Source organism: Carlito syrichta, unplaced genomic scaffold (assembly GCF_000164805.1).
Source record: "Carlito syrichta isolate Samal-C Ts95f unplaced genomic scaffold, Tarsius_syrichta-2.0.1 Scaffold302842, whole genome shotgun sequence".
Taxonomy (NCBI): Eukaryota; Metazoa; Chordata; class Mammalia; order Primates; family Tarsiidae; genus Carlito; species Carlito syrichta.
In genome coordinates this window covers 291,412-317,225 of record NW_007246938.1, presented here as the reverse complement: position 1 = coordinate 317,225, position 25,814 = coordinate 291,412, and the positions used below count along the sequence as shown (strand labels likewise).

The window sequence follows — 25,814 nt, the reverse complement described above, 5'->3', positions numbered from 1 at the left end:
TCGTTGGAGTCTCACTCTGTCACCCAGACTGGAGTGCAGTGGCAGCTCCCGCCCACCGCAGCCTCGCCTGCTGGGCTCCGGCGATCCTTCCGCCTCAGCCTTCCGAGTAGCCGGAATTACAGGCGCGCCCTACCACGCACGGCTTATTTTTTGATTTATTGTAGAGATGAGGTCTCGCTGCCCAGGCGGGTCTCGAACCCGCAGGCTCAGGCAATCCACTCATCTCAGCCTCCCAAAGGCGCGGGATTACAGGCTGAGCCACCGAGCCCGGTTTGATTTATTTTTTTATCCATATTGCTTATCTAGATGAAGTATAGTTCTAAAAATACTGGATGTTTTTCTACTATAGTTGATGAAATTTTTTTTTTTTGACTTGGAGTCTCACTGTCGCCCAGGCTGGAGGGCAGTGGCATGCTCCCAGCCACCACAGCCTCGACCTGCTGGACTCAGGTGATCCTTACGCCCCAGCCTTTCAAGTAGCTGGAACTACGGGCACGCACCACCATGCCCAGCTAATATTTTTGATTTATTGTAGAGATGAGGTCTCGCCAAGTTGCTCAGACGGGTCTCAAGCCCATGGGCTCAGATAGTTCTCTCACCTCGGCTTCCCAAAGTGCTGGGATTATAGGTGTGAGCCCCTGCGCCTGGCCTTGATGAAAATTTTAATGGCATAAAAGTTGTTGCGTTTACTACTGTAGATTATGGCTCTGGTTGAGAAATGTCATATTATAATATAATTTGATTTCATTGCAGAGCTTTGAAAGGAGTTTTACGAGTGGGAGTATTGGCAAAAGGATTACTTCTCCGAGGAGATAGAAATGTCAACCTTGTTTTGCTGTGTTCAGAGAAACCTTCAAAGACATTATTAAGCCGTATTGCAGAAAACCTACCCAAACAGCTTGCTGTAAGTTTTATGGAAATGCTAATTTTAACCCTAGTCTGGTTCAGAAGTTTTTGGCAAGACTAACTGTGCTTGAGTTTAAACCTAAACCAGCCTTTAAGATTTTGGCTTGACTTTCCATATTGAGTATTTTGCTTAATTGTGCAAACTGGTGAAAGTATTTTCTGTTTTGTGTTTTTTAGGTTTTATAGTGCTTGTATTTGGCATGACGCCATCTTGCTAATTTATTTTAAAATGTAAAATTGCAGTATATGCCCTCCTTTTCTTGTTCTTTTTCCAAGACATGAGTCATAAGAAGGCAGTTGCTCAGGACAAAGTGATTTTTTAAAAATCCCATGTATAGCAAGCTTAAATTTTTTAAGTTTGTGAATCTTTTGCCTATTTAGCTGAATACATGTTTTTAATAAAATGTAGTAACTGAAATAGAGAGTATTTCTGATTTGAATTTCCCGAGTTTTATTGTGACTATTTTCAGTTTTCCACATGTTTATAATGGTAGGAAGTACTTTTCTTGTTTCCATCCAGCAAAACATGGCAGTATACAATTAATAGAACATTTTCTTTGGGTACTACAAAAACAAACTTTGTTTTTCAGCTTGCAATTTTACAATTTTTATATATTAGCTTGTCAGGATGACTAAGATTTAAAATAGTTATTCCTTGATAATTTAAGGTATGAAACTTAATTCGAAACCTTGCACTCACATGCATTCTCTCTCTCTCTCTCTCCCCCCCATATTTTTCATATATATATATATATATATATATATATATATATATATATATTTTTTTTTTTTTTTTTTTTTTCCCCCTTATTGCTGCTGTTTGAGTTTGTTTGTTTGTTTGAGACAAGGTTTCACTTTGTCCCCAAGCTGGAGTGCAGTGCTGTAGTCTAGGCTGACTACCCTCCTGGGCTCAAGTGATCCTCCTACCTCTGCCTCCCAAAGGGTTGGAATTACAAGCATGAGTTACTACACCCAGTCCAACCTTGCAATATTTAGTTAGGTATTCTAAATTCAAAGATTGAAATTAAATTAGTAATGTGTATTCTACAGTAGTGAATCAGAATAGTACCTGACTACAGCAGAGCAACTGATAACACAAAGGACAGTGAAGCACACTATCAAACTTAAGCTCTGGCACTAACCCTGGCACTTAACTGTTGCTTGTTTTATAGTACCTTGTTCCAAATGTGAAATTTCTTATTGTGGATGAGTCATTTTAATTATTAAGTTGGCAAATTGGGATGTGTGTCTACTTCTTACTCTTCTTTTGAGGCTGTTAGGGCAATGATGAAGAAAAATAAAACTTGGCGGCCTTGAAAAAATTGTAGAATTTATGAGAAATGTCTTGATTCTAATTAGTAAGTTTTACTAAGTGGTTCTTAGGATATACTAACTAAATAATAATAACCAGTTAAGCTTAAAGCAGAGTACTCTTTCCAAATCCACCTGTATAAGTAGACAAGGAAGTAAAATAAATTCACAATTAATATTTACATAGGACTGTATTATGTGCTTTATATAGTTGATTCATTTAATCTTCCAATAGCCTGTAGGTTAGGTACAATTAATTGTCCCCATTTTACAGAAACAGGCACAGGTTAGTTAAATAAAATTTGCCCATCACTAGTAAAGTAGTAGAGCTAGAACTTAGACCTAGATACTCTACTGAAACTTTCCATGTAATTTCTGTAGTCTTTATTTGTTCATATAAAGTAAGACTTATTACATGTCTACCACATTGCAGTGAATCCTAGTTTTTCTGAACATTGACTGGGACTTTCTGTTCTCTAATAAAATGTAGATCTGTTGATTTCACATAGAATGTACAATGGAAATGGTTAAATTGTAGCTCTTGTTAGGTTCAGGTATCTGTTTTGGTTTCATTCAACTTCTGAAAATATATATATGATAAATATAATCAACTTCTGAAAATATATATATGATAAATATGACAATGTTTTATTCAAGAATTCTTCATCTAACAGACATGCATTATCTACAAATAATTTATAAAACAGAATGGGAAATATTAGCTTAAAAGAGAATTCTAAAAATAGAGAGGAATAAGATTAATGATTTTGGTATATATGATAGGACTTCTTAGATGAAGCAGTATATGATCTAATCCTCATAGAATAATTATGTGTGAGAAAGTGAAAGAACCATAATAAAACTGTTTTTGTCTTTTAATGCAATGGATCTTTCGTATGATCTTCATTACACAGGTTATAAGCCCTGAGAAGTATGACATAAAATGTGCTGTATCTGAAGCGGCAATAATTTTGAACTCATGTGTGGAACCCAAAATGCAAGTCACTATCACCTTGACGTCTCCAATTATTCGAGAAGAGAACATGAGGGAAGGAGGTTGGGAAGCCATTAAACATTCTACTTCTTCTATTAACTATTTCTTTTTCATTTGCCTACTCTTTAAGATGGCATTAAGCCCTAGAAGGCAACATGCTGGCATTACATGTTAATTTGGTAGATTTGATTTTAGTGACCAGTTTTGCTTAAGATAATTTTCCACAAAATAAATGCTCATTTTTAGTGGTATATTTTTATATAAAACACTTATGGTATGATTGATTTTCTTGATTATTTTTATTTTCTTGCTAACCTCAGATTTCTGGAAAAAAAAAACTTCAAATTTATTTTTACTGCATAGTCGATGCATAAAAAATTTTTTTAAATGTTGCTAATGACTGCAACCTTAACTCCTATTTGTCTTTCTTGCACAAAAGACAAGTGTTTCACAAACAAAATTGGCTAAATATTCGTAACACATTTTTAAGAGGCATTTTTATATATGTAATCATGGATTTGGCTTGGCCTGAGGTAAATATTTCTAGTTCTCTGAGGTTACTCTTTGGTTTGGAGCACTTTCATAAATGCAGAACATCCTGACGCACTCAGATGTGGGCGTTTGACCGTAACGTTATACTAGAGATACTGGAAAATAAATGGTGTACATGTAGTTAGTTAGTTAAAACACAGTTTAGGACTTTTTTAAACTCAACTCACGATTGTAGAATATGAAATTTTGCTGGTGCCAGCAATGTTGCTTTAGGGACTGTTCTGTAACATTTCAAAGCTTCAAAAGCTTTTAAGCCAAAAAGCATGATCAGTGTCTGCAGTATGTTGGTTCTGTTGTTTATGGGTCAGATAAAATTTACTTTGTTTCCTTTCATGTTGTTTTTATACATCTTAACTTAAGTATGGAGTAATAGTCTACACTAATATTTCTTTGTGATACAGGTTGAGGAGGAGAGGGTACTATATATTGAATATTAAAATTCATTTGTATAAAATAGCATCAGTAGGCTGTGATTATTGACCTTTTAAATTTGTTTTCTTATAGCAAGTAATTCTTTTTTAAATGGGCTTTTCACAACCCAGGAAAAGAACATTTTGCCTAAAATATAATTGGGAGATATGTTTAATTTTACATACTTTGCATATATACATATTAGGATGACATATTGTAGCTTAAGTTCTGCATCTTAAAAATAAATGAGTTTTGGCCAGACTTGGTGACTCAGCCTATAAGCCCAGCACTTTGGGAGGCCGAGGTGAGTGAATTGTCTGAGCCCGCAGGTTCGAAACTAGCCGGAGCCACTTGGCAAGCCCTTGTCTCTACAATAAATAAAAAATTAACTGGACGTGGTAGCGCGCGCCTGTAGTTCCAGCTAGTTGGAAAGTTGAGGCAGAAGGATCGCCAGAGCCCAGCGGGTTGATGCTAGGGTGGCCATGAGTGTGCCACTGCACTCCAGCCTGGGGGACAAAGTGAGACTCCAAATCGAAAAAACAAAACAAAGTAAATGGGTTTTATGTAAAGGATTTTTATTTTTTATGTGAATGTGAGTTTCCACTCAAGGTCTGGCCATGGGTGTTGCTGGGAAAATAGTTCCTCAGTCCATCTGGTCATGTCATATATAGCATACAGAATTTGGGGGTGGGAGAGGGTTAAAATATATTATAAATTAAATGTTGCTGTATTTAGTGTGAAGTTACACTCATAAGCATTTAACTTTGTTTCAGAATGCATTTTGTTTAATTATATGTAGGCTTAATTAAATTTATGGCAAACCAAGCCATTTTATTATCTTGCAGAAGTCTAAAGTTAATAGTCTCATATTTGCAGTAAATTCTTTGATAACCTATCCCTTCCAAAGGAAACAAAATTATATTTTTGTCTGACCCAGATTTGAGTTAGAATTATTGTTCTGAATTTTATAAATATTATGGTAAGGAAAATGATCAGTCCAAAATTGAAAGATTTTGCTTCAAGACACTGAGCTGAAAAGTTGGATGTACAAAAGTATAGAAACATTGATAGTGTTCCTTGCTGCAGATAACTGCAGTAAACCATGTTTTTAGCTTCATTGTGAAGATTGCTTCTTTCTTGCTGCAGAGTAACGGTATGTATTCTCTCTCACTGCAGCTCCCAATGCTCTGTGTCTTAAAAACATTCATAGCCTATAGCTTGCTTTGGGAAGTTAGTACAGGGGTTAAGGAAGGCTTTGCCGGAAGAACAATTGTAAATCACGAGAGTTACTACTTGGTATAGTGTGGTAGCCTCAAATGCATAATGGTTCTGTTTAATACCAAAATTTATTTAATAAAGGAAATGATTAAATTGTCTAAAAAACTGTTAAACGCATAACAGATCTAATTTATGGCAGTGTGTTTGACAGTTAAACATTAAGTAAACATTTAATTGACTTTAAGCTTGAAGTGTTCAAAATGCTCTAACCCTTGCTACCGAGTCTTTTCTGTAGCAAGTCAAGGATTGTGTGTGTTTTTTTTCACCTTTAGCTTATCAGGCCCGGCCCAAAGCCTTCTAGCAGAGGGGATTGATTCCTGTCAGGGGTTGCTGCCAAGACATCGGAAGGATTTTTGACCAAGGTTTTCAAAAGCTCAGTGTCACATCTGCCATTCGATTAAGGAGAGATTTTGGATGCAGACTCTGGCATTTATTGTTCTTTGTGTGGCTGTTTTGTTTGTTTTGTCTTTGTCTCTTCTAGCACTGAGCAGTGTTCACACTAGTTTTTAAATGGTTGAGTGGATTACATATTTTACATGACCATGTTAATTTGAATTAATATATTCCCATTAACTTTTAATCATAAAATAGTGTGGACACAGCATGTCTTCTAATTGGTGATTAACCCCTTAAAATTTATGAAATACACTCTTGCAGGATAAGAATTTTTATTTTGTTTTTATAAATTAACTGATTTTTATTTTATTTTGTTAAATGGGTGTTAGGCAACAAGTATGATTTTAGTAGAATACATGCTAAGGGGTTAATCTACTTGAATAGAAAAATGGGTGCAAAAATCCACACTCCAAATTTAACAGAAATTTCTGTAGCTCTAATTTGTTTTTAAATTGCAATAGGTGTCTTGGCATCTTTGAATTTATATCATTGATTGAAATTTCCAAAGTTATGAATGCTTATGTGGGAAGATAATTTTTCTTACATATTTGAGGAAATTATAAAATTGTGAATTAACATTAGAGATTTAGAACATTTTTTAGAAGGAGATTGTACATTGTCACCTATTTGTATTTTAGCTTTAGCAAATAATTTAAGTAAATAAGGGACATAGAAAGAGGTCCTTTAATATGTTCTGCGGTCCTGCTTTGGGGAGTGGGTTTTTTTGGTTTTTGTTTTCTTTTTCTAAACTTTATAGTTAGCTGTGCTTTCCTATGTTCCTTTTCTTTATCTCAGAATAGTTAGCTTCTTACGTTCAAGTTGTTTCTAGTTTCAGTAGTTGATTGATACTGCAGGTTTTGAGATTATTACTAATAGTTTTGTCTTGGTTTCTTTTTAGCACCAAATTCCTCATTTAGTGTTTATTCTCAAAATACCACGTAGGGTTTTTTTTTGTGTGGGTTTTGAAAAATCTGTGTCTTCCTTCTGATACATCTTCTGAAAAATCTACGTCCGTCTAATTCCTTAAGGAGTAAGAACTAAGGAAAGAAAACCCAGACAGAGAATGGAATTCTCTACTAGTTTCAAAATAAGCTTTCTTATATGTCATGTACTCAGAATAAGGACAAGTTGTCTTTGAAAATTTACAAATGCTCATAAGATACACAAGTAGCTCACCCAGAGTTGCATTAATACTCTTAAAATAATCTTTTTTAAAAAGCTTGTATAATGTATTCTTCTTTTTTGCTCATATTTAGTGATGTACTTGGTGAATTATTAAGTTATGGTCCATCCAGATGCCCCATAATTTTGGTACTCTTTACCCAAAGGACTTATATTTAACCGAGTATGTATTTTTTCTCTATTTAGAAAATATTTCTATTAAAATCACTGATATCTGTGAATTAGATTGAATTAATTGCTGTTTGCTTATACACATTTTACAGATATGTTTAGGTAACTTTTATTAATCTAAATTTAACTTCTTGTCCTGGCTTAATTTCATATTTTCTCCTCAAGTTTTGTGTACCTTATTTATGTTTTAATCAACTTTAAAGACTGCATCTTTTTTATCATCACAGCATTCTGCTTGTTGCATCTTTTCTATTCTTAATTTTATTTAACCATGCTAGTCTCTGTTGCCCTTTCTGTTTTACCCATTGTTTCTCTTCAATTATTTTTTGAATACTTTATGGGAACTTTGAATTTTAAAGGACATTTTATATTCCCTTATAGCCAGCATTTTCTTGTGAAAGAAAAAGTGTTGAACTCATAGAAATGCCTGTTTTTGGTTTTTCTTTTTTTCTATGATTACTGTATTGATCATTCCATATTTATCATCAGTTCTTTGTTATATTAGCCCCAGAATAACTTATGACCATTTAGAATACTGAACAAACTCAGTAGTTTATTGTACATTCTCATTAAGGTGGATTTTTGTGTTCCTGCTTGTCTTGTCGTCTTTGTGCTAGTGCACTGTGTCCAGTAATCTTTCCTTTAGATTTTATTTTGGTGGGAAGAGTTTATATTTTCAGAAATTATTATTTTACTAAATTAAGAGTTAACTTTTAATTCTCTTTTTGTTCTTCATATTGGATTATGTAAATTTGTTGACAGTAACCTGGGTACATTAAAGTGCTGACAAACTCTCAAATGGCTCATGTGACACTGATGCTACTTTAAGGAAGTGTCTTGCTCACCTGGTCAAACACCCATTCCTCACTGCATTTTGCCAATTCAATCCATTTTAGATGTAACCTCGGGTATGGTGAAAGACCCACCGGACGTCTTGGACAGGCAAAAATGCCTTGACGCTCTGGCTGCTCTACGCCACGCTAAGTGGTTCCAGGTTCGGAACATCATTTTACTTTTTTCTTGTAGCCTTATGAGAGAGTAGTTCAGTACAACATGTTTAACTGTGCTTAAACATTTCAAAAGATTGCCCAAGCAATACTATTTTAAATTAAATCTCAGAAAATATGTTAACATAGAAAGCTGGATGAAGATCTGCATATTGCAGTTACTATTAATTTGACAATAAACTTAGGTTTGGGGGGTGTTTTGTAGTTTGGGTTTTTTTTTTTATTTTTAGTGCCTATATTTAAAGTTGACTTGTTCAGGAACATCACATGTTTGTGTATATATATTATATTCCATAAGGCTGCAGATTAACTTTGCTTTAAATAATGAAATATGTGTTTAAAGCTTTATTTACAGTTTTAAGGTTTTTTTCCCCCTCTTTCTCTGAGTTAATGAGTGTAGGGAGTGAAAGGTGAGGAAGCAGCTGTTTGGTTTAGTGACTTTGCAGTCATGCAAAGGCACAGAAGGGAAACCAAACAGATTTCCTTAACCTTTCAGTCCCTAGACAAACTTTTTAGCTCTTTACTTTTTCTTTTATTTCTAATGTAGGCAGAGTTTTTTTTTAAGTTTACTGTTTTAAATGAACACAGGTCAAGGTTCACAGGGGATCAAGAAATATTATTCTTGTATAATCTGTTTGCTTTGACCTAAATACCAGCTTTTAAATACTAACCCTGGCATAAAATATTGCTGTAAATGGCAGCTCATTGGATCCAATTTTAAGTGTGATTATTTTCATTTTTATCTGAGCTTCCATTGAACAGTGGTATTTTAACTTTTTTTCATCAAGGGATACTTTCAATATTTCTAAGATTAATTCAGTTGGTTTTTGTGTTGCTCTCAAGGCTAGAGCTAATGGTCTGCAATCCTGTGTGATTATTATACGTATCCTTCGAGACCTCTGTCAGCGTGTTCCAACTTGGTCTGATTTTCCAAGCTGGGTAAGTAGTATATATAACTGTATGTGTGAAAACATTTAGGAAATATTTTTACAGTTTTTATTCTCTGGATTTACATTTAAATATCTAAAGCGAATATATATTAATAAATGTAAATATAATAAAGCTTTTTTGTAACTAAATAGTTTTTTTCTCTTCCAATGAGAAATTTTAGGGTGTTCTAAAATGTTTCATTTTCTCAGAATTTACTAGTGAAAGAATTGTAATTGATGTTCCTTTTTTTGCTCTTCTCAATGTTTATGTTTTTTGAAAAACATAGCATTTATTAGTTTCTTTTACATATACACGTATACAAAGAATACTGAAAATGACATGGTAATCTCCATATGCAAGGTTCTCTTGATATTTAAAAATAAAGTTGGGGAAAAAATAAATGGTTGGGAATTTTTTTAATTCAGAAATATGCATTATTTTAAAATAATACATAAAGTTAGGAAGTTTAATAATATAGAAAGGTACAAAGTAAGAAGTGAAAGCCTTCTCCTTTAAAGACATATTATCTTAACTGTCTGCTGTGATTTCTTTTAGGAAAAAAATTGGCCATATGCATAATACATGTTTCTATTTTTTATATCCATTACTGTTTGAAACTTTTTGGTTGCTGAATTCTTGCTAGAATTCACATAGAGAGGATTAATTCAAAATTAAAACTGAACTTGACTTCATAGTTGGGTTACTAAGAGTTGAATAGCCAAGGTTGCCTTAATTCTTTTCTTAAGAGTGACTGTGCACTGGGTGTGGTGGCTCAAGCCTTAATCCCAATACTTTGGGAGGCCGAGGTGAAAGGGTTACCTGAACCCGTGGGTTTGAGACCAGCCTGGGTAACTTGGCGAGACCTCATCTCTACAATAAATCAAAAAATTAGCTGGGCATGGTAGCATGTGCCTGCTGTTCCAGCTACTTGGAAGGCTGAGGTAGAAGGATTGCCTGTGTTATGTACATCGAATGTTTCTTAACAAAATGCATCTTGGAGCTCTTTGAAAAGGCACAGTCAAATCTACTGCGTTCTTTGTATGGAAATGCCATATTTTATTTTACTGGTATCTATTTGATGGACATTTGGGTTGTTTGCAGTCTTTCGCTGTTAAATTCTCATTATACCTCATTGTTGTCAAGCTTTTGAGGGTGAATTAAATTGCTAGGACTGAAATTCCAAGGACAAAGAACATGTGCTAACTGTTCACCAGAAAGTTAGATCATTTAAAATTTTTTTAAAATGTTAGACTGGGCCAGGCACAGTGGTTCATACCTATAATCCTAGCACTTTGGGAAGTCAAGGCAGGAGGATTGCTTGGCCCAGGAGTTTGAAACCAATCTGGATAACATAGTGAGACCTTGTCTCTACAAAATTTTTTAAATTAGCTGGATGTGTTGACACACACCTATAGTCCAGCTACTCAGGAGGCTGAAGTATTAAGCTGAGACCTGAGCACTCCTGAGCTCAGGAGACCAAGGTTGCAGTGAGTCTTGATCATGCCACTGCACTAGCCTGGGTGACAGAGTGACGTGGACCCCCCAAAAAAAAAGTTGATCTGATCATTTTCTTAATGGTTAACAATATGATAGGCAAAATATGATTTCTGATATTTATTTGCATTTTTTACATTGAGCAGTTGTTGGCATTTATAATTATTTTTGTCTTAACTGCCAGTGTGTTACTCATAATTTTCTATAATTTATATTAACTATTTTTATAGTAAAAATATTTGGCCCTTATCTGTATTGAAAATTATTTTGGCTGGGCATGGTAGCTCAAACCTATAATCCCAGCACTTTGGGTGGCTGAGGCAAGAGGATTGCCTGAGCCCGCGGGCTTGAGATCAACCTGGACAACATGGTGAGACCTTGTCTCTATAATAAATGAAAAAATTAGCTGAAGGTGGGAGCGCACGCCTGTAGTTCCTGCCACTTGGAAGGCTGAGGTGGAAAAATCGCCTGAGCCCAGCACGTTGAGGCTGTGGTGTCCTGGAGCATGCCACTGCACTTTAGCCTGGGTGACAGAGTGAGACTCTGACTCAAAAAATAAAAAATAAATTAAAAATTAAAATAATTTTTTAAAAGAAAATTATTTTGTCCAGTTTTGCTTTTCAACCTTATAACTTTTGCTGTGTTAAAGTTTTCACAATTTTATAAATTTTGATTAATTTTATTTGTGATTTCTGGATTTTGTATTCTGCTTACAAAGGCTTTCTGTGTTTTAGATTACAAGTCAGTTCACACGTGTTTTCTTTTAGAGCTAATTTTTTTCTACAAATTATATACAGGAGCTGGGCAGGGTGGTTCATGCCTGTAATCCCAGCACTTTGGGAGGCAGAGGTGAGAGGATTGCCTGAGACCAGCCTGGGTAACTTGGTGAGACCTTGTCTCTACAATAAATAAACAAAGCTAGGCCCAGTGGCTCAGCCTGTAATCCCGTGCCCTGGGAGGCTGAGGTGAGTGGATTGCCTGAGCCCGCGGGTTAGAGAACCACCTGGGCAAGTTGATGAGACCTCATCTCTACAATAAATCAAAAAATTAGCCAGCTGTGGTAGCGCGTGCCTGTAGTTCCAGCTACTTGGAAGACTTGAGGCGGAAGGATCGCCGGAGCCCAGCAGGTTGAGGCTGCGGTGGCCAGGAGTGGCCACTGCATTCCAGTCTGGGTGACAGAGTGAGACTTCAACTCTAAATAAATAAATAGATAAACAAATAAACAAACAAGCCAGGCATGGTAGCATGCACTTGTGGTTCCAGTACTTGAAAGGCTGAGTTGGAAGGATTGCCTGAGCCCAGCAGATCTAGGCTTCAGTGGCCCTGTGCGTGCCATTGCATTTCAGCCTGGGTGACAAAGTGAGACTCCGATTCAAAAAAAAATTATATGCAGGTATATATGTATATTTAAACACATAACAAAAACTTCTGAAGGCACAGATTCTAACTTACAGTAGTGATTATTGTTGAGTGGGAAGAAGGAATGATTAGTGTAGAGACCTGTAATGTTTAATTTTTACCAGGATAAATTATACATGGATGTTACTTGTATTATTAAAAATTAATTTAGGCTGGACTCAGTGGCTCAGCCTGTAATCCCAGCGCTTTGGGAGGCCGAGGTGAGTGGATTGCCTGAGCCCGCGGGTTCGTGACCCGCCTGGGCAACTTGGCAAGACCTCATCTCTACAATAAATAAAAAAATTAGCCGGGCGTGGTACCGCATGCCTGTAGTTCCAGCTACTTGGAAGGCTGAGGTGGAAGGATTGCTGTAGCCCAGCAGGTGAGGTTGTGGTGGCCGGGCCAGCCACTGCACTCCAGTCTGAGCAACAGAGTGAGACTCCAACTCAAAAAAAAAAAAAAATTAATTTAAACATTATAAATGGATCAAAAATAAATACAGCTGTATATTTTTCCAGGCGAACTGCCAACTATTCCAATACCATTTAATGATACCTATTCTCCTCACATTTAAAGATTACCATTATCATAAGCCCAGGAGTGCTCAGCCAGGGTAATTGGGTCCTTCAGGAGGTATTTGTCAAAGTCTGGAGACATTAGAACTGGGCAATCAAGTGGGTAAAGACCAAGGGTACTGCTAAACATTCTGTAATGCACAGGAACTCATCCCCTACCTTCTGTACACACAAAACAAAAAATCGTTGAGAATGTGTCTAGATTTTCTTTATTGTGGGCCTCTCCCTCCCTCCCTTTTTCTTTCTTCCTTTCCTTTCCCCTCCCTCCCTCCCTTCCTTTTTCTTTCCTTCCTTTCTTTTCTTCCTTTCTTCCCTTCCTTCCTTCTCTTCCCTTCCCCTCCCTTTCTTCCTCTCTCCCTCCCTTCTTGGAATCTTTGTTGCCCAGGATGGAGTACAGTGACATAATCATGGCTGACTACAGCCTCGACCTCCTGGACTCAAATAATCCTTCCGCCTTAGCCTCCCAAGTAGCTGGGACTACAGATATGCACCACCATATCCACCTAGTTTGTTTGAGGTTTTTTTTGGTTTTGTTTTTGTTTTTGGTAGAGATGGGATGTCACTGTGTTGCTAGGTTGCTCTTAAATTCCTGGACTCAAGTGATCCTCTCCCCCAGCCTCCCAAAGCACTGGAATTACAAACATGAGCCACCAGGCGCAGACATCCAAATGTTCAAATTTAGGGGTGTGTGTGTGTGTGTGTGTGTGTGTGTTAGAGTCTCACTCTGGATTGTCTAGGCTGAAGTGCAGTGGGGCAATCACAGGCTTGGGCAATCCTTCCACCTCAGCTTCCTGATTAGCTGGAACTACAGGAACACATCACCACACCCAGCTTGGCATATTTCTGAAATCATCTTGTATTGCTTGGTTGGTTTTCCTCTCTAGTTCTAAATAAACTCTTTTAATTATTGAAGCTTCATAGAGTGTTTTAAAGCTTGGAATGTCTTCTCCGTCGCACTCCCTCCCCATTTCTCTTCCCATATACATAATCTTACACAGTTTTTTTTTTTTAAACTTCCATGCTTATTTTTCCAGTTGTACTTTACCATTTTGTTTAATTCCCCAGAAGTCCTTTTGATGTTTTTATAGGTAGTACTGCATTGAGTTAAGATTAATTTGGGGAATAACATCATTTTCATAGTATGGACTCTCCTTAGCCAGGAGTATGGGATGTCCTACTTTCTGAAATTAATTTTATGTACCTGTTTAGATTTGAATCATTTGCACGTTAACTTTTGTTGGTTGTTTGTACCTAGGTATTTTATCTTTTAGAGATTTTTTTCCCTCATTTTTTTTTCTGGCTATTGTTTATGTATAGAAAAGCTATTAACTTGGATCTTAATTTTGTAATCCACTCTCTTACTGCATTCTCATATTTGTAATAATTTTTAATGGGATTTTCTTGGATTTTGTAATCTTAAATTCATATCTACAAATGATATTTTGCCTTCTTTCAAATACTTTTTCTTTTTCTATCTTAATTAGTTCATAATTCTAGAATAAATGTGGAATAAAAGAACTACATAACTAACATAACTACTAGATGTGCGTATGTTTTTGATTGTATTGAAAATGCTTCTGGTGTACAAAATGCTTCTGGTGTTAAGCATGATGTTATAGCTTTTTCTTTGAGATATTTAGCTCTTTGTCATGTTGAAGTCCAACCTTTTCCTGATGTACTAAGTAATTTTTGAATCAGTAATAGAAATTGAACTTTATCAGATAATTTTTAAAGGTTTATTGGCATGGATGTTTAGTTTTTCTTCTTTAACCTGTTAATACAGTGTATTATACAAATAGATTTCTTTATGTTGAGCAACCTTAGCATTCCAGGGATGGTCTTGTATATATGAGAACAGTCTTTTAATTAACTATTAAGTTCTTTTTGCTGATGGTTCAGGTATTTTGCAGTGGCAAATAAATTTTTGTAATTTTGTTTCTGTGCTCTTTGACAGATTTAGAAACAATGATCAGTAACTCTGGTAATAATTTGAAAACTTCTGTTCTTTCTTTAAGCTCTGAAGCAGTTTTAGCAGCATCAAAACTTTGTTTCTTGGCAAAGTTTTTAGGAATTTATAGGAATTCACATGACATCATCAGTTCCCAGTCTCTTAAGAGAATAGCATTTTCTCAATTATTGTGATTAGTTTGTCTCCTGGAATTAATTTTGGCTATTTGTATTTTCCTTAAGAAAACGACCCATTAAGTAGAGTTGTACTGGGATTACAGACTGAGCCACTGAGTCCGACCTATTTTTTTGCTTTTAATTCTTCCTTGTTTCAACCAGACGGGTGACTCACTAACTGTAATCCCAGCACTTTGGAAGGCACAGGCAAGTGCCTGTGCCCAAGGTTTCAAGATCAACCTGGGCAACTTGGTGAGACTTCGTCTCTATAATAAATTGAAAAGTTAGCCAGGCATGTTGGCGCGTGCCTGTGGTTCCAGCTCCCTGGAAGCCTGAGGTGGAAGGATCACCTGAGCCCAAGCAGGTCAAGGCTCCAGTGGCTGTGAGTGTATCATTGCTCTCCAGTCTGGGTAACAGAGTAAGACTCCAACTCAAAAAAAAAATAACGACACACTGTTTTCTCTAGAGGTTATACTTACTAGTTTACACTCTCACCAACAGTGTAGAAGCCTTCCCTTTTCTTCGCATCCTCACCAGAATCTGTTGTTTTTTGATTTACTAAAGATGACCATTCTTTCTCGAGTTAGGTAGTATCTCAGTGTGGTTTTGAGTTGCATTTCTCTGATGATTAGTGAGGCTGTGCATTTTTTCATGCATCTGTTGACTGTCCATATGTCTTGTTTTGAGAAGTGTCTGTTCATGTCTTTTACCCACTTTTTATTTTATTTTTGTTTGTTTGTTTGTTTTTGAGTTGGAGTCTCACTCTGTCGCCCAGACTGGAGTGCAGTGGCCGCTCCCGGCCACCGCAGCCTCGACCCGCTGGGCTCCGGCGTTCCTTCCGCCTCAGCCTTCTAAGTAGCCGGAATTACAGGCACGCGCTACCACACCCGGCTAATTTTTTTGACTGATTGTAGAGATGAGGTCTCACCAAGTTGCCCAGGCAGATCTCGAACCTGCGGGCTCAGGCAATCCACTCACCTCAGCCTCCCAAGGCACGGGATTACAGGCTGAGCCACCGAGCCCAGCTTACCCACTTTTTAATAGTGCTGTTTAAGTTGTTAGTCTGTATAACTAGTTGTTAGACCTGGATGTTAGTCTTTTGTCAGACATACACCAACAACAAACAGGCAGAGAACCAAATAAAAAGCACAGTCTCATTCACAATAGCCACACAAAAAATGAAATACCTTGGCATCTTTTTAACCAGAGAAGTGAAACACCTTTACAATGAAAACTACAAAACACTGCTCAAATAAATCAAAGAAGCTACAAACAAATGGAAAAATAATTTCATGCTCATGGATGGGGGGAATCAATATTGTTAAGATGACTATCCTAGCCAAGGCAGTCTACATCAACTCAGTACCCATTAAATTACCATACCCGGCTAATTTTTTGATTTATCGTAGAGACAAAGTCTTGCCAAGTTGCCCAGGCTGGTCTTGAACCCCTGGGCTCAGTCAATCCTCTTACCTCTGCCTCATTAAATGTTGGCATTATAGGCAAGAGCCACCGCACCCAGTGGTACATTTGCTACATTTGGTGAACCTACATTGACACTTCATTGTCATCCAAATTCCATACAGAATAGATTTTGCATTTTTATTTTTCATATTATATTCCACACAGATACAAAAATGCTTTATAAATCTTCTTCCACCCTTTTTGATCCTTCTCCTTTTTCTTCCCCTCTGAGATACAATTTTAGGATTGCTTATGCAAAGGAATAGGATTTAGCAGATGTTGGTTGTGCAGTCACTCTCCTATGTCTTTATTATATGTACTGTGGCACTCTACATGAGGTGTATTCTATTGGTATACCTTCAGTTTCAAGTTTCAAACCCAGGATGAAATTTGTCAGAATGTGTTTCCTAAGTTATTTTACCATGCCCTTTCAGGAAAAAATTCTACTCCCTTGAACCAAGGAATGTTTTTTGGTATGTGGAGCCAGTTTGGGGTCCTTTTGTGTTGTATTTGCAGCCATCTTTGAGGCTATTTTTCCCTACCTCTTATTCCTTTGGAAGACCTTTATTTTTTCTATTATCTGTATTTTAACTAAATGTATGTTTATTGTTGGAGATTATTAGATTTGTATGATTGATGATTCTTCTGCTTTTCTTTCCTGATTTTCGCTGCCTTCAGGATGACATATTCTAGTGCTTTTGTCTGGTGAGATGGAACATGGTCAAATGGGATTCTTACTTTTAGGGAAATATCTTTTTTCGGACCTGTTTGCAACATGATTCATTCTACCTTTCTCCAGATTGGAAGTTACTGGTGAAGTTTTTTGGATTTTATTCCTATCTCTCTGGAGAGCCAGGTTAAGAGTTACATGAGGGTTGCCTAAGCAGGATAAACACTCAATTTCTTGGAAATGTCCTCAAGTACTGGCCTTTTCCTCTGTTTGATTCAAGCTGTTCCATTTTTGCTTAGATAGCAGTAGTGTGAACATTCGAATATCCGTCTGTCCTTCTTCCCTTTCTTTCCTTTTCTTTCTTTGTCAGGGTCTTACTCTGTCTTCCAGGCTTGAGTGCACTGGCACGATCACAGCTAATGGCAGCATGGAACTCCTAGGCTCAGGCGGTTCTTCCGCTTCAGACTCCTGAGTAGCTTGGACTACAGGCACATGCCACCACGTGCCACTTTTTTTTTTTTTCCCACAAGTGCTGGTATTGCAGGGGTAAGCCACTGTGCACCCAGCTTAACATATTTCTTAATCATGTTTTGGGGACAAGAGATCTTGAGATTTGGCTCTCTGCTATCAACCATAAACAAAAGTAACTTTTCTTCTTGGTTTTCATAAAAGAAATTTGAAATTCTTGTGAACTTTATTATCTTTAATTTTATTTAGTGTTCAGTTTACTTTCAACAAATTTTTAAGTGACAAGAATGCCTACGTTTATGGTCTTCCTTTTAAATTGCAATGAGTATTGAAAATGGTAGTCCATTGCTTTGCTAAGCTATGATCTGGGCACATGGCTCTTTGAACTGTGGCCACCACCATGTTTCCTAAGCTTTGGTCCCCTCCTCTATCTTGGGGAGGTGAATCAATCTCAATCTCTCTCTCTCTAGTTTACTTTCTAAATAAACTATATTTTTCAATCTTAAGAAATGGTATTCTGCCTTTAAATTAGTAATCTTTGTCATGAATTTGTGGTGATGAAGATGTAGGTAGAGTTATATTGTAATGTTGGTCTGATTTTCAGTGTTGCTAAGTTATCTAAACCTTTATAATTCTATGCTTGCAGTAATTTTCAAAAAGCATATAATTAATTTTTAAAATGTTAATTATATATTCTATTTCTAAACAGTGTATTAGAGTAAGGAGTAGTTCACCAAAAAAAAAAAGATCTGTTTAGCTGGGTACAGTGGTGCATACCTATAGTTGTAGCTACTCAAGAGGCTGAGGCAAGACATCCCTTGAGCCTGGGCAACATAGCAAGACTCCCTCTCAAATTAAAAAAGAAGATCTGTCACAGTATGAATGAACCTTCAAAACATGTGAAGTGCAAGAAGCCAGACAAAAGGTCATATATTATGTGGTTCCATTTATACGAAATATCAAGAATATAGAAATCTATAGAGACAGAATGCATGTCTCTTTGAGAATGGAAAGAACCTGCTCAATGGGTAAGGGGCTTTACTTTGGAGATGTGGAAATGTTTTAGAACTAAATAGAAGTGGTTGCACAACAACATAGTGTATGTACCCATGCTATTGAATTATTCACTAAAATGATGAATGTTGCTGCTTTTAAAAAAATGCAAAGAAACTTTTCAAAGAATAGTGGAAGAAACTGCTATAATTATACTTTCAATCTAAATAGCAGTTAAAATATGTTATCTAACATTTCTTTCTACATATTTTATTGGTTTTTAAGGTATTTTTAAGTAATGCAGATTTTAGTTGTGTTGGCTTTTAGTAAGAGGGTTCCTGGATGTCACTGTTAGGATCAATGAATAATTTTTAAATGATAGAATATTGACATCTCTGAGCAAAGAAATAATATTCTTTTAGCTTGCAAAAGGATTAGCAAATTATACATGAACTTTAACTTCAATTTTAAAATAGTAGCTCAGCATTTAAATACCTGCTAACAAAAAACCATCTATTTAACAGTATCTACACCCCCAAATCACCAAAAGCAAATCAGGAAACTTTTTTCTCAGAAGACACGACAAATTTATATGACAACTTTTATAAATTTCACCATATGAAATACAATACTGTGTGTAGATATATTACAAAAATACTGCATCCTGCAAATGGGCTCACAAATGAAGACTGTTAAGCATGTATCAATAGTAATCTTTGTCAATTGGAATATATAAGTCGCTTTTGAACATACAATTGCTTATTGTATTAGTATTCATAAAATCCTATTTTAAGAGCATAGACATGCCGGGCTCGATGGCTCAGCCTGTAATCCCGTGCTTTGGGAGGCTGAAGTGAGTGGATTGCCTGAGCCCACGGGTTCTAGACCCGGCTGGGCAACTTGGCAAGACCTCTACAATAAATAAAAATAATTAGCCGGTGTAGTAGTGCGCGCCTGTAGTTCCAGCTACTTGGAAGGCTGAGGCAGAAGGATCACCGGAGCCCAGCAGGTCGAGGCTGCAGTGGCTGGGAGCGGCCACTGCCCTCCAGTATGGGTGACAGAGTGAGACTCCTACTCAAAAAAAAAAAAAAAAAGAGCATAGACATGTTCATCAGTAAAATGGGAATAACAGCTGTATCTACTTCCATAACTTGATTGTGATTGATAGAATTAGTTAGTTTATGGGAAGACTTAGAGCAGTGCTTACTTAGTACAGCAAAAGCACTCAGTGAGTGGTAGCCATAATGGTGAAGAGGATAACTACTACTAGTGCTAGAGATTGCATCCAGGCTATTACAGATAAACAGCTGCACTTGATTTTTTGGGTGCTATTGTGAATCCTTAGTAATAGCATTAGTTTTCATGTGTATGTGCCTAATTTTACTTGGTATGTGCTTTTTAAATCTTGGTAGAGCCAACCAGTTGTGCTCTAAAAAGGAGTCTTACTTACTTACACTCCCACCAATGAAAGTACCTATGTTACCACAGTCTCATCAGGTTGTTTTGTCTGTTTGTTTGTTTTAACATGTCTCTTTGTCTTTACCAGATCTAAAAACTAATATCCAAGGAAACTAGTTAATGTTTTCTCTCTGGATCACCCATTGATGAAGAATATTTATTAAAACATGGTAGTTGAGGAGGGGAAAAACAGACACTGCTCTGAGTCAGAAGACCTGGGTTCATATCTCAGCTTTGTTGACCTAGCTACTTGGCCTTGGACGAAACTACTTCCAAAATTTTTTTAAATTTTGAAATAAATGAAATTATCCATTTTAGTGGGCAGTTAGCATGGTACCTTACACATCAGGAGTGTTTTTAAAAAGCAAATATAGGCTGGGCGCGGTGGCTCAAGCTTGTAATCCCAGCATATCCAGAGGCTGAGGCAAGAGGATTGCCTGAGCTCAGGGATTCGAGACCAGCCTGGACAACTTGGTGTGACCTCGTCTCTACAATAAATCAAAAAATAAGCTTGGCGTGGTAGCGTGCACCTGTAATTCCAGCTACTTGGAAGGCTGAGACGAAAGGATTGCCTGATCCCAGTAGGTCGAGGCTCCGGTGGCCATGACTGTGCCACTGCACTCCAACCCAAGCGACAGAGTGAGATGCCAACTCAAAAAGAGTAAAAATAAAATAAGCAAATATAACAACTAAGTGCAGTGACATGCACTATAGTCCCAGGTACTGGGGAGGGTAAGGTAGGAAGATTGCTTGAAGCCAAGAGTTCATGCTAGGCTGCAGTGTACCATGAATTTTTTAAAATTGTAAAGCAAACATTACAGTCTTTGATTTTGACTCATTTAATATAGAGAAATGATCTCTTAATTTTTTTTTTTTTTTTTGAGTCAGAGTCTCACTCCTTCGCTCAGGCTGGAGGGCAATGGCACACTCCCAGCCACCGCAGCCTTAACCTGCTGGGCTCAAGCAATCCTTCTGCCTCAACCTTCCACATAGCCGGAACTACAGGCACATGCCACCACACCCAGCTAGTTTTTTTATTTAATGTAGAGATGAGGTCTTGCCAGGTTGCCCAGGTTGGTCTCAAACCTGTGGGCTCAGGCAATCCTCTCACCTCAGCCTCCCAAAGTTGCTGGGATTATAGGCGTGAGCCACCACACCTGGCAATAATTTGAGCTACCAAAATCCTTCACATTAATAGCTTGAATTGTTATTTCCCTAATTTGATTTTATGTCTTTAGTGTTTTCCTTTTCCTTTTAGATACATACATCTTATATTTTATAGACTGTGTATGTACTATATTCTATTTTCATTGCTGTTTTAACTGTAGACATCTGTCTGAAGCACAGCCATTTTTGGAAAGTTAATATGTTTTGATTGCTTCACAGCAAATAATTTCAAAAGGCAGATAGTTTGGCTTAGTTTTAATGTGTGTATTTAAATATGTTAACTTTTAGTGTTACATAAATAATTCATTTATTTTTATTAATTAAATTTTTCTGCTTTTACCTGCTTAGTGTGTCACAAATTTCCACTTTTTGTCATTCAATAAACAGACTTTTTAAAAGCTTTGAATTACTTGAAACATATTTTTGTATCTTGTCAAACCTAAATTACAGTTACATTTTAAATACTTAATTTTTCATAACATTCTCTAAAAGTATATAATAAAAATTTGATGCATTTATGGACAGTTGTGTATTTTATGACCAGTTTTTCATTTTAAGTCTGACCTCAGTATCTTGCTAATTATTATCCTTGATTTCTTTTGTCACTGAGATGTCAGAATTCTCAATTTTTTTCCAAAATTAGTTCGTTTTCCATACACTTACCGGGTACTTCATGCTAGCCACCTGTGCTAGATAAGGTGGTTCAAAATAATTGACACGGACTTCATCCTTAAGGATCTCAATCTTTTGGCACCTTAAAATAATACTTGATTTGTTTGGAAATGAGAGATGTTCCATACACATGCATAGAATGGAGTTTATTCCTTAAGATACTAAAACCTTTTAAATTAAAATTCTTTTTTTTTTTTTTTTTTAAGAGTTGGAGTCTCACTCTGTCTCCCAGACTGGAGTGCAGTGGCCGCTCCCAGCCACCGCAGCCTCAACCTGCTGGGCTCCGGCGATCCTTCCGCCTCAGCCTTCCAAGTAGCTGGAATTACAGGCATGCGCTACCATGCCCGGCTAATTTTTTGATTTATTGTAGAGAGGAGGTCTCGCCTACCCAGGCGGGTCTCGAACCCATGGGCTCAGGCAATCCACTCACCTTAGCCACCGAAAAGCGCGGGATTACAGGCTGAACCACCGAGCCCGGCTATGAAAATTCTTAAAAAATATCTTGAACATCCTCCTTTCTCTTCAACTGAATAAACTGACCTATCTTAGTTTTTAAATTGTGATGTACATTTATCATTGTGAACATCATCATTTTCAGATTTTTTCTCAGTCTCATGCTGGCAGCTATCATTTTTCATAGCTGTTAATGTGTGGTTTTTAAAAATTCCCTTCTCTCTTAAAATGTAGAGATTCTGAGAAATAGCCTCGGAGTGAGTAGGTTGACATAGTTCTTACCTCTGATTAAGTCTGTAAACTTTTTTAATGTTAGCTAAAACTATGGATTCTCACTAATTAGCTTTCATTATTATCTTAAGAATTCGTTGTGGTTCCAAACTGTTTAATGTCTTTTAATTACTGCTGATAGCCTTTTTTATTTATTTATAAATTTTTTTTTTTTTTTTTTTTTTTTTTGGAGTCAGAGTCTCACTCTTTCACCCAGGCTGGAGTGCAGTGACACTCTTATGGCCACCAAAGCCTTGCCCTGTTGGGCTCAAGCAATCCTTCTGCCTCAGCCTTCTAAGTAGCTAGAACTACAGGTGTGTGCCTCCACACCTGGCTAATTTTTTGATTTATTGTAGAGATGAAGCCTCACCAAGTTGCCCAGGCTGGTCTTGAACCCCTGAGTTTAGGCAATCCTTTTGCCTTGGCCTCCCAAAGTGCTGGCATCACAGGTGTGAGCCACTGCGCCCAGGCATATTGATAGTACTTTTTAAATTTTTTTTTTTTTTTTTTTTTTTTGAGTTGGAGTCTCACTTGGTTGCCCAGACTGGAGTGCAGTGACCATTCCCAGCCACCGCAACATCGACCTGCTGGGCTCCGACGATCCTTCCACCTCAGTCTTCCGAGTAGCCGGAATTATAGGCATGTGCTACTACGCCCGGCTGATTTTTTTTTTTTAATTTATTGTAGAGATGAGGTCTCGCTGCCCAGGCAGGTCTCAAACCCGCGGGCTCAGGCAGTCCACTCACCTTAGCCTCCCAAGGCATGGGATTACAGGCTGAGCCACCAAGCCCGGCTTTACTTTTTAAATTTTAAGTAAAAGTTACAACATGGATGAAACTTAAACATTATGCTAAGTGACAGACATCAGACTCAAAAAGCCACATTCTGTATGGTTCTTTGTATGAAAAATCTAGAGTAGGAAAATATATAGAAATTGAAAGTGGTTTGGTGGTTGCCAGGGGTTAGAGGAAAGGGGGAATGAAGAATGACTGCTAATAGTGTGGGGTTTCTTTTGGAGATGATGAAAATGTTCTGGAATTAGATAACAGTGATGAACAAACAACTTGCTAAATACATTAAAAAACCAATGTACACTTTAAAAGGGTGAGTCCTGCCAGGCTCGGTGGCTCAGCCTATAATCCCACGCTTTGGGAGGCTGAGATGAGTGGATTGCCTGAGCCTGCGGGTTCGAGACCCACCTGGGCAACTTGGCAAGACCTCATCTCTACAATAAATCAAAAAAATAGCCGGGTGTGGTAGCGCGCGCCTGTAGTTCCAGCTACTTGGAAGGCTGAGGCGGAAGGATCCCCGGAGCCCAACAGGTCGAGGCTGCCGTGGCCAGGAACATGCCACTGCACTCCAGTCTGGGCGACAGAGTGAGACTCCAGCTCAAAAAAAATAAAATAAATGGGGGTGTCCTATATATGACCAATAACTGCATTTTAAAAAATCTAAATAAATACAAATTTTTCTAGTAAGAGACCCTTCAAAACATTTCCTGAGTTAGCTCCTTTCTATATCTGTACTTTTATTTTTGTCTTATACCTTGGCTTAGATTTTTAGTCTTATATGTAATTTACAGTGATGGCATAACTTGTATTTTCCTTAGCAATAATAGAAACCCAGTTATACCAAATGAAAATTTAGATCATACTCATTGTTTATAAAGACCAAGAGTCTTTTTTACTTAGTAGAATATTGTCTGCTCTAACTCCCTAACATTATCAGTGTATAGGTATCAGAAAACGTGTGTGAACCCTAAATATCTAAAGAATTTTGATTTTCAAATGAGAGACCCCATAATCTAAGTAATTGTAAGAGCTGTCTTTTTTTTATTTTTATTTTTTTTGAGTTGGAGTCTCATTCTTGTTGCCCAGGCTGGAGTGCAGTGCATGCTCCTGGCCACCGCAGCCTCAACCTTCTGGGCTCAGGCGATCCTTCTACCTCAGCCTTTAAGTAGCTGGAACTATAGACACGCGCCACCATACCCAGCTAGTTTTTATATAGAGATGAAGTCTCACCAAGTTGCCCAGGCTGCTCTTAAACCCCAGGCTCAGGTAATCCTCTTGCCTCGGCCTCCCAAAGTGCTGGTATGACAGACTGAGCCACCACCCCCAGCCACGAGCTGTCTTATTTTAACAGTAGAGGACAGCAGTAATTAAAAATAATAAACAAAAAAATCTGTTACTCTTTTACATTTCTCTCCAGTAAATCCAAATTACAAAATTTTTTCAAATGTAAATTTTATATTGCCTTAGCTTTGTTTTCATTACTTCATTGTTTTATTGCTTAATTTTGAATGTCTTTATAGTACACATAATTTTTACTTTCTCTGTTTGTGACTTGCTCTATGTAACTGTTTCAATCTCTAACATTTTTAATGGTAATTCATAATTAGCTTGTCATCCTAGTATTTAAAAATGAGTAATTCCTGGCCAGGCACAGTGACTCACTCCTGTAATCCTAGCACTTTGGGAGACTGAGGTAAAAGGATTACCTGAGTCCAGGAATATAAGACCAGCCTGGGCAACATGAGGAGACCTTGTCTCTACAATAAGTCAAAAAATTAGCCAGACGTGGTAGTGTGTGCCTATAGTTCCAGTTATTTGGAAGACTGAGGCAGAATTATCACCTGAGCCCAGGAGCGTGAGGCTGTGGTGGTTATGATCATGCCACTACACTCCAGTCTGGGTGACAGTGAGACTCCAACTAAATAATAATAATAATTCCTTTGGTTGATAAGCTGTTAAACACATTCTTTTTTTTTTTATTTCTAGGCTATGGAGTTACTAGTAGAGAAAGCAATCAGTAGTGCTTCCAGTCCTCAGAGCCCTGGAGATGCACTGAGAAGAGTTTTCGAGTGCATTTCTTCAGGGATTATTCTTAAAGGTGAAGTATACTTTATTTTTAATGAAGTAAAATGAAGTTTACTTGTTTGGTGATTGCATAAGAACTATATCTTCAAAAATGGATAATACTCATGCTTTTGTTTCCCTGTCGTGATTGCTATAGGTAGTCCTGGACTTCTGGATCCTTGTGAGAAGGATCCCTTTGATACCTTGGCAACAATGACTGACCAGCAGCGTGAAGATATCACATCCAGTGCACAGGTACTAGTATTCCTAAGCCCAAAGCTTTGTTGGCTTCCTCTGTTAAGGTTTTATTTTTCTATAATTATCCTTTTAAATGAAGTCACTGTATGATGTTCTTCTGCTGCTTTAGTAGGTAAACTCTTAAGGTATTAAAAAGGCTTCTACGGGCCGGGCTCAGTGGCTCAGCCTGTAATCCCAGCGCTTTGGGAGGCCGAGGTGAGTGGATTGCCTGAGCCCGTGGGTTCGAGACTCGCCCGGGCAACCTTATCTCTACAATAAATTTAAAAAACATCAGCCGGGCGTGGTAGTTCCAGCTACTCGGAAGGCTGAGGCAGAAGGATCGCCGGAGCCCAGTGGGTGGAGGCTGCGGTGGCCGGG

At 37.4% G+C, this 25,814-nt stretch overlaps 1 protein-coding gene across 1 annotated transcript in view; it reads left to right on the top strand.

Moving 5' to 3' along the window:
- The window catches only part of ZFR (zinc finger RNA binding protein), a 70,756-nt gene that overhangs the window by 35,581 nt on the left and 9,361 nt on the right, over positions 1-25,814 (top strand). The window contains exons 13-18 of the mRNA XM_008057178.2: positions 754-904; positions 3,132-3,273; positions 8,098-8,195; positions 9,052-9,147; positions 25,122-25,233; positions 25,357-25,454. Of these exons, the coding sequence (XP_008055369.2) occupies positions 754-904; positions 3,132-3,273; positions 8,098-8,195; positions 9,052-9,147; positions 25,122-25,233; positions 25,357-25,454 (697 nt within the window). The remainder of the gene's footprint in view (positions 1-753; positions 905-3,131; positions 3,274-8,097; positions 8,196-9,051; positions 9,148-25,121; positions 25,234-25,356; positions 25,455-25,814) is intronic.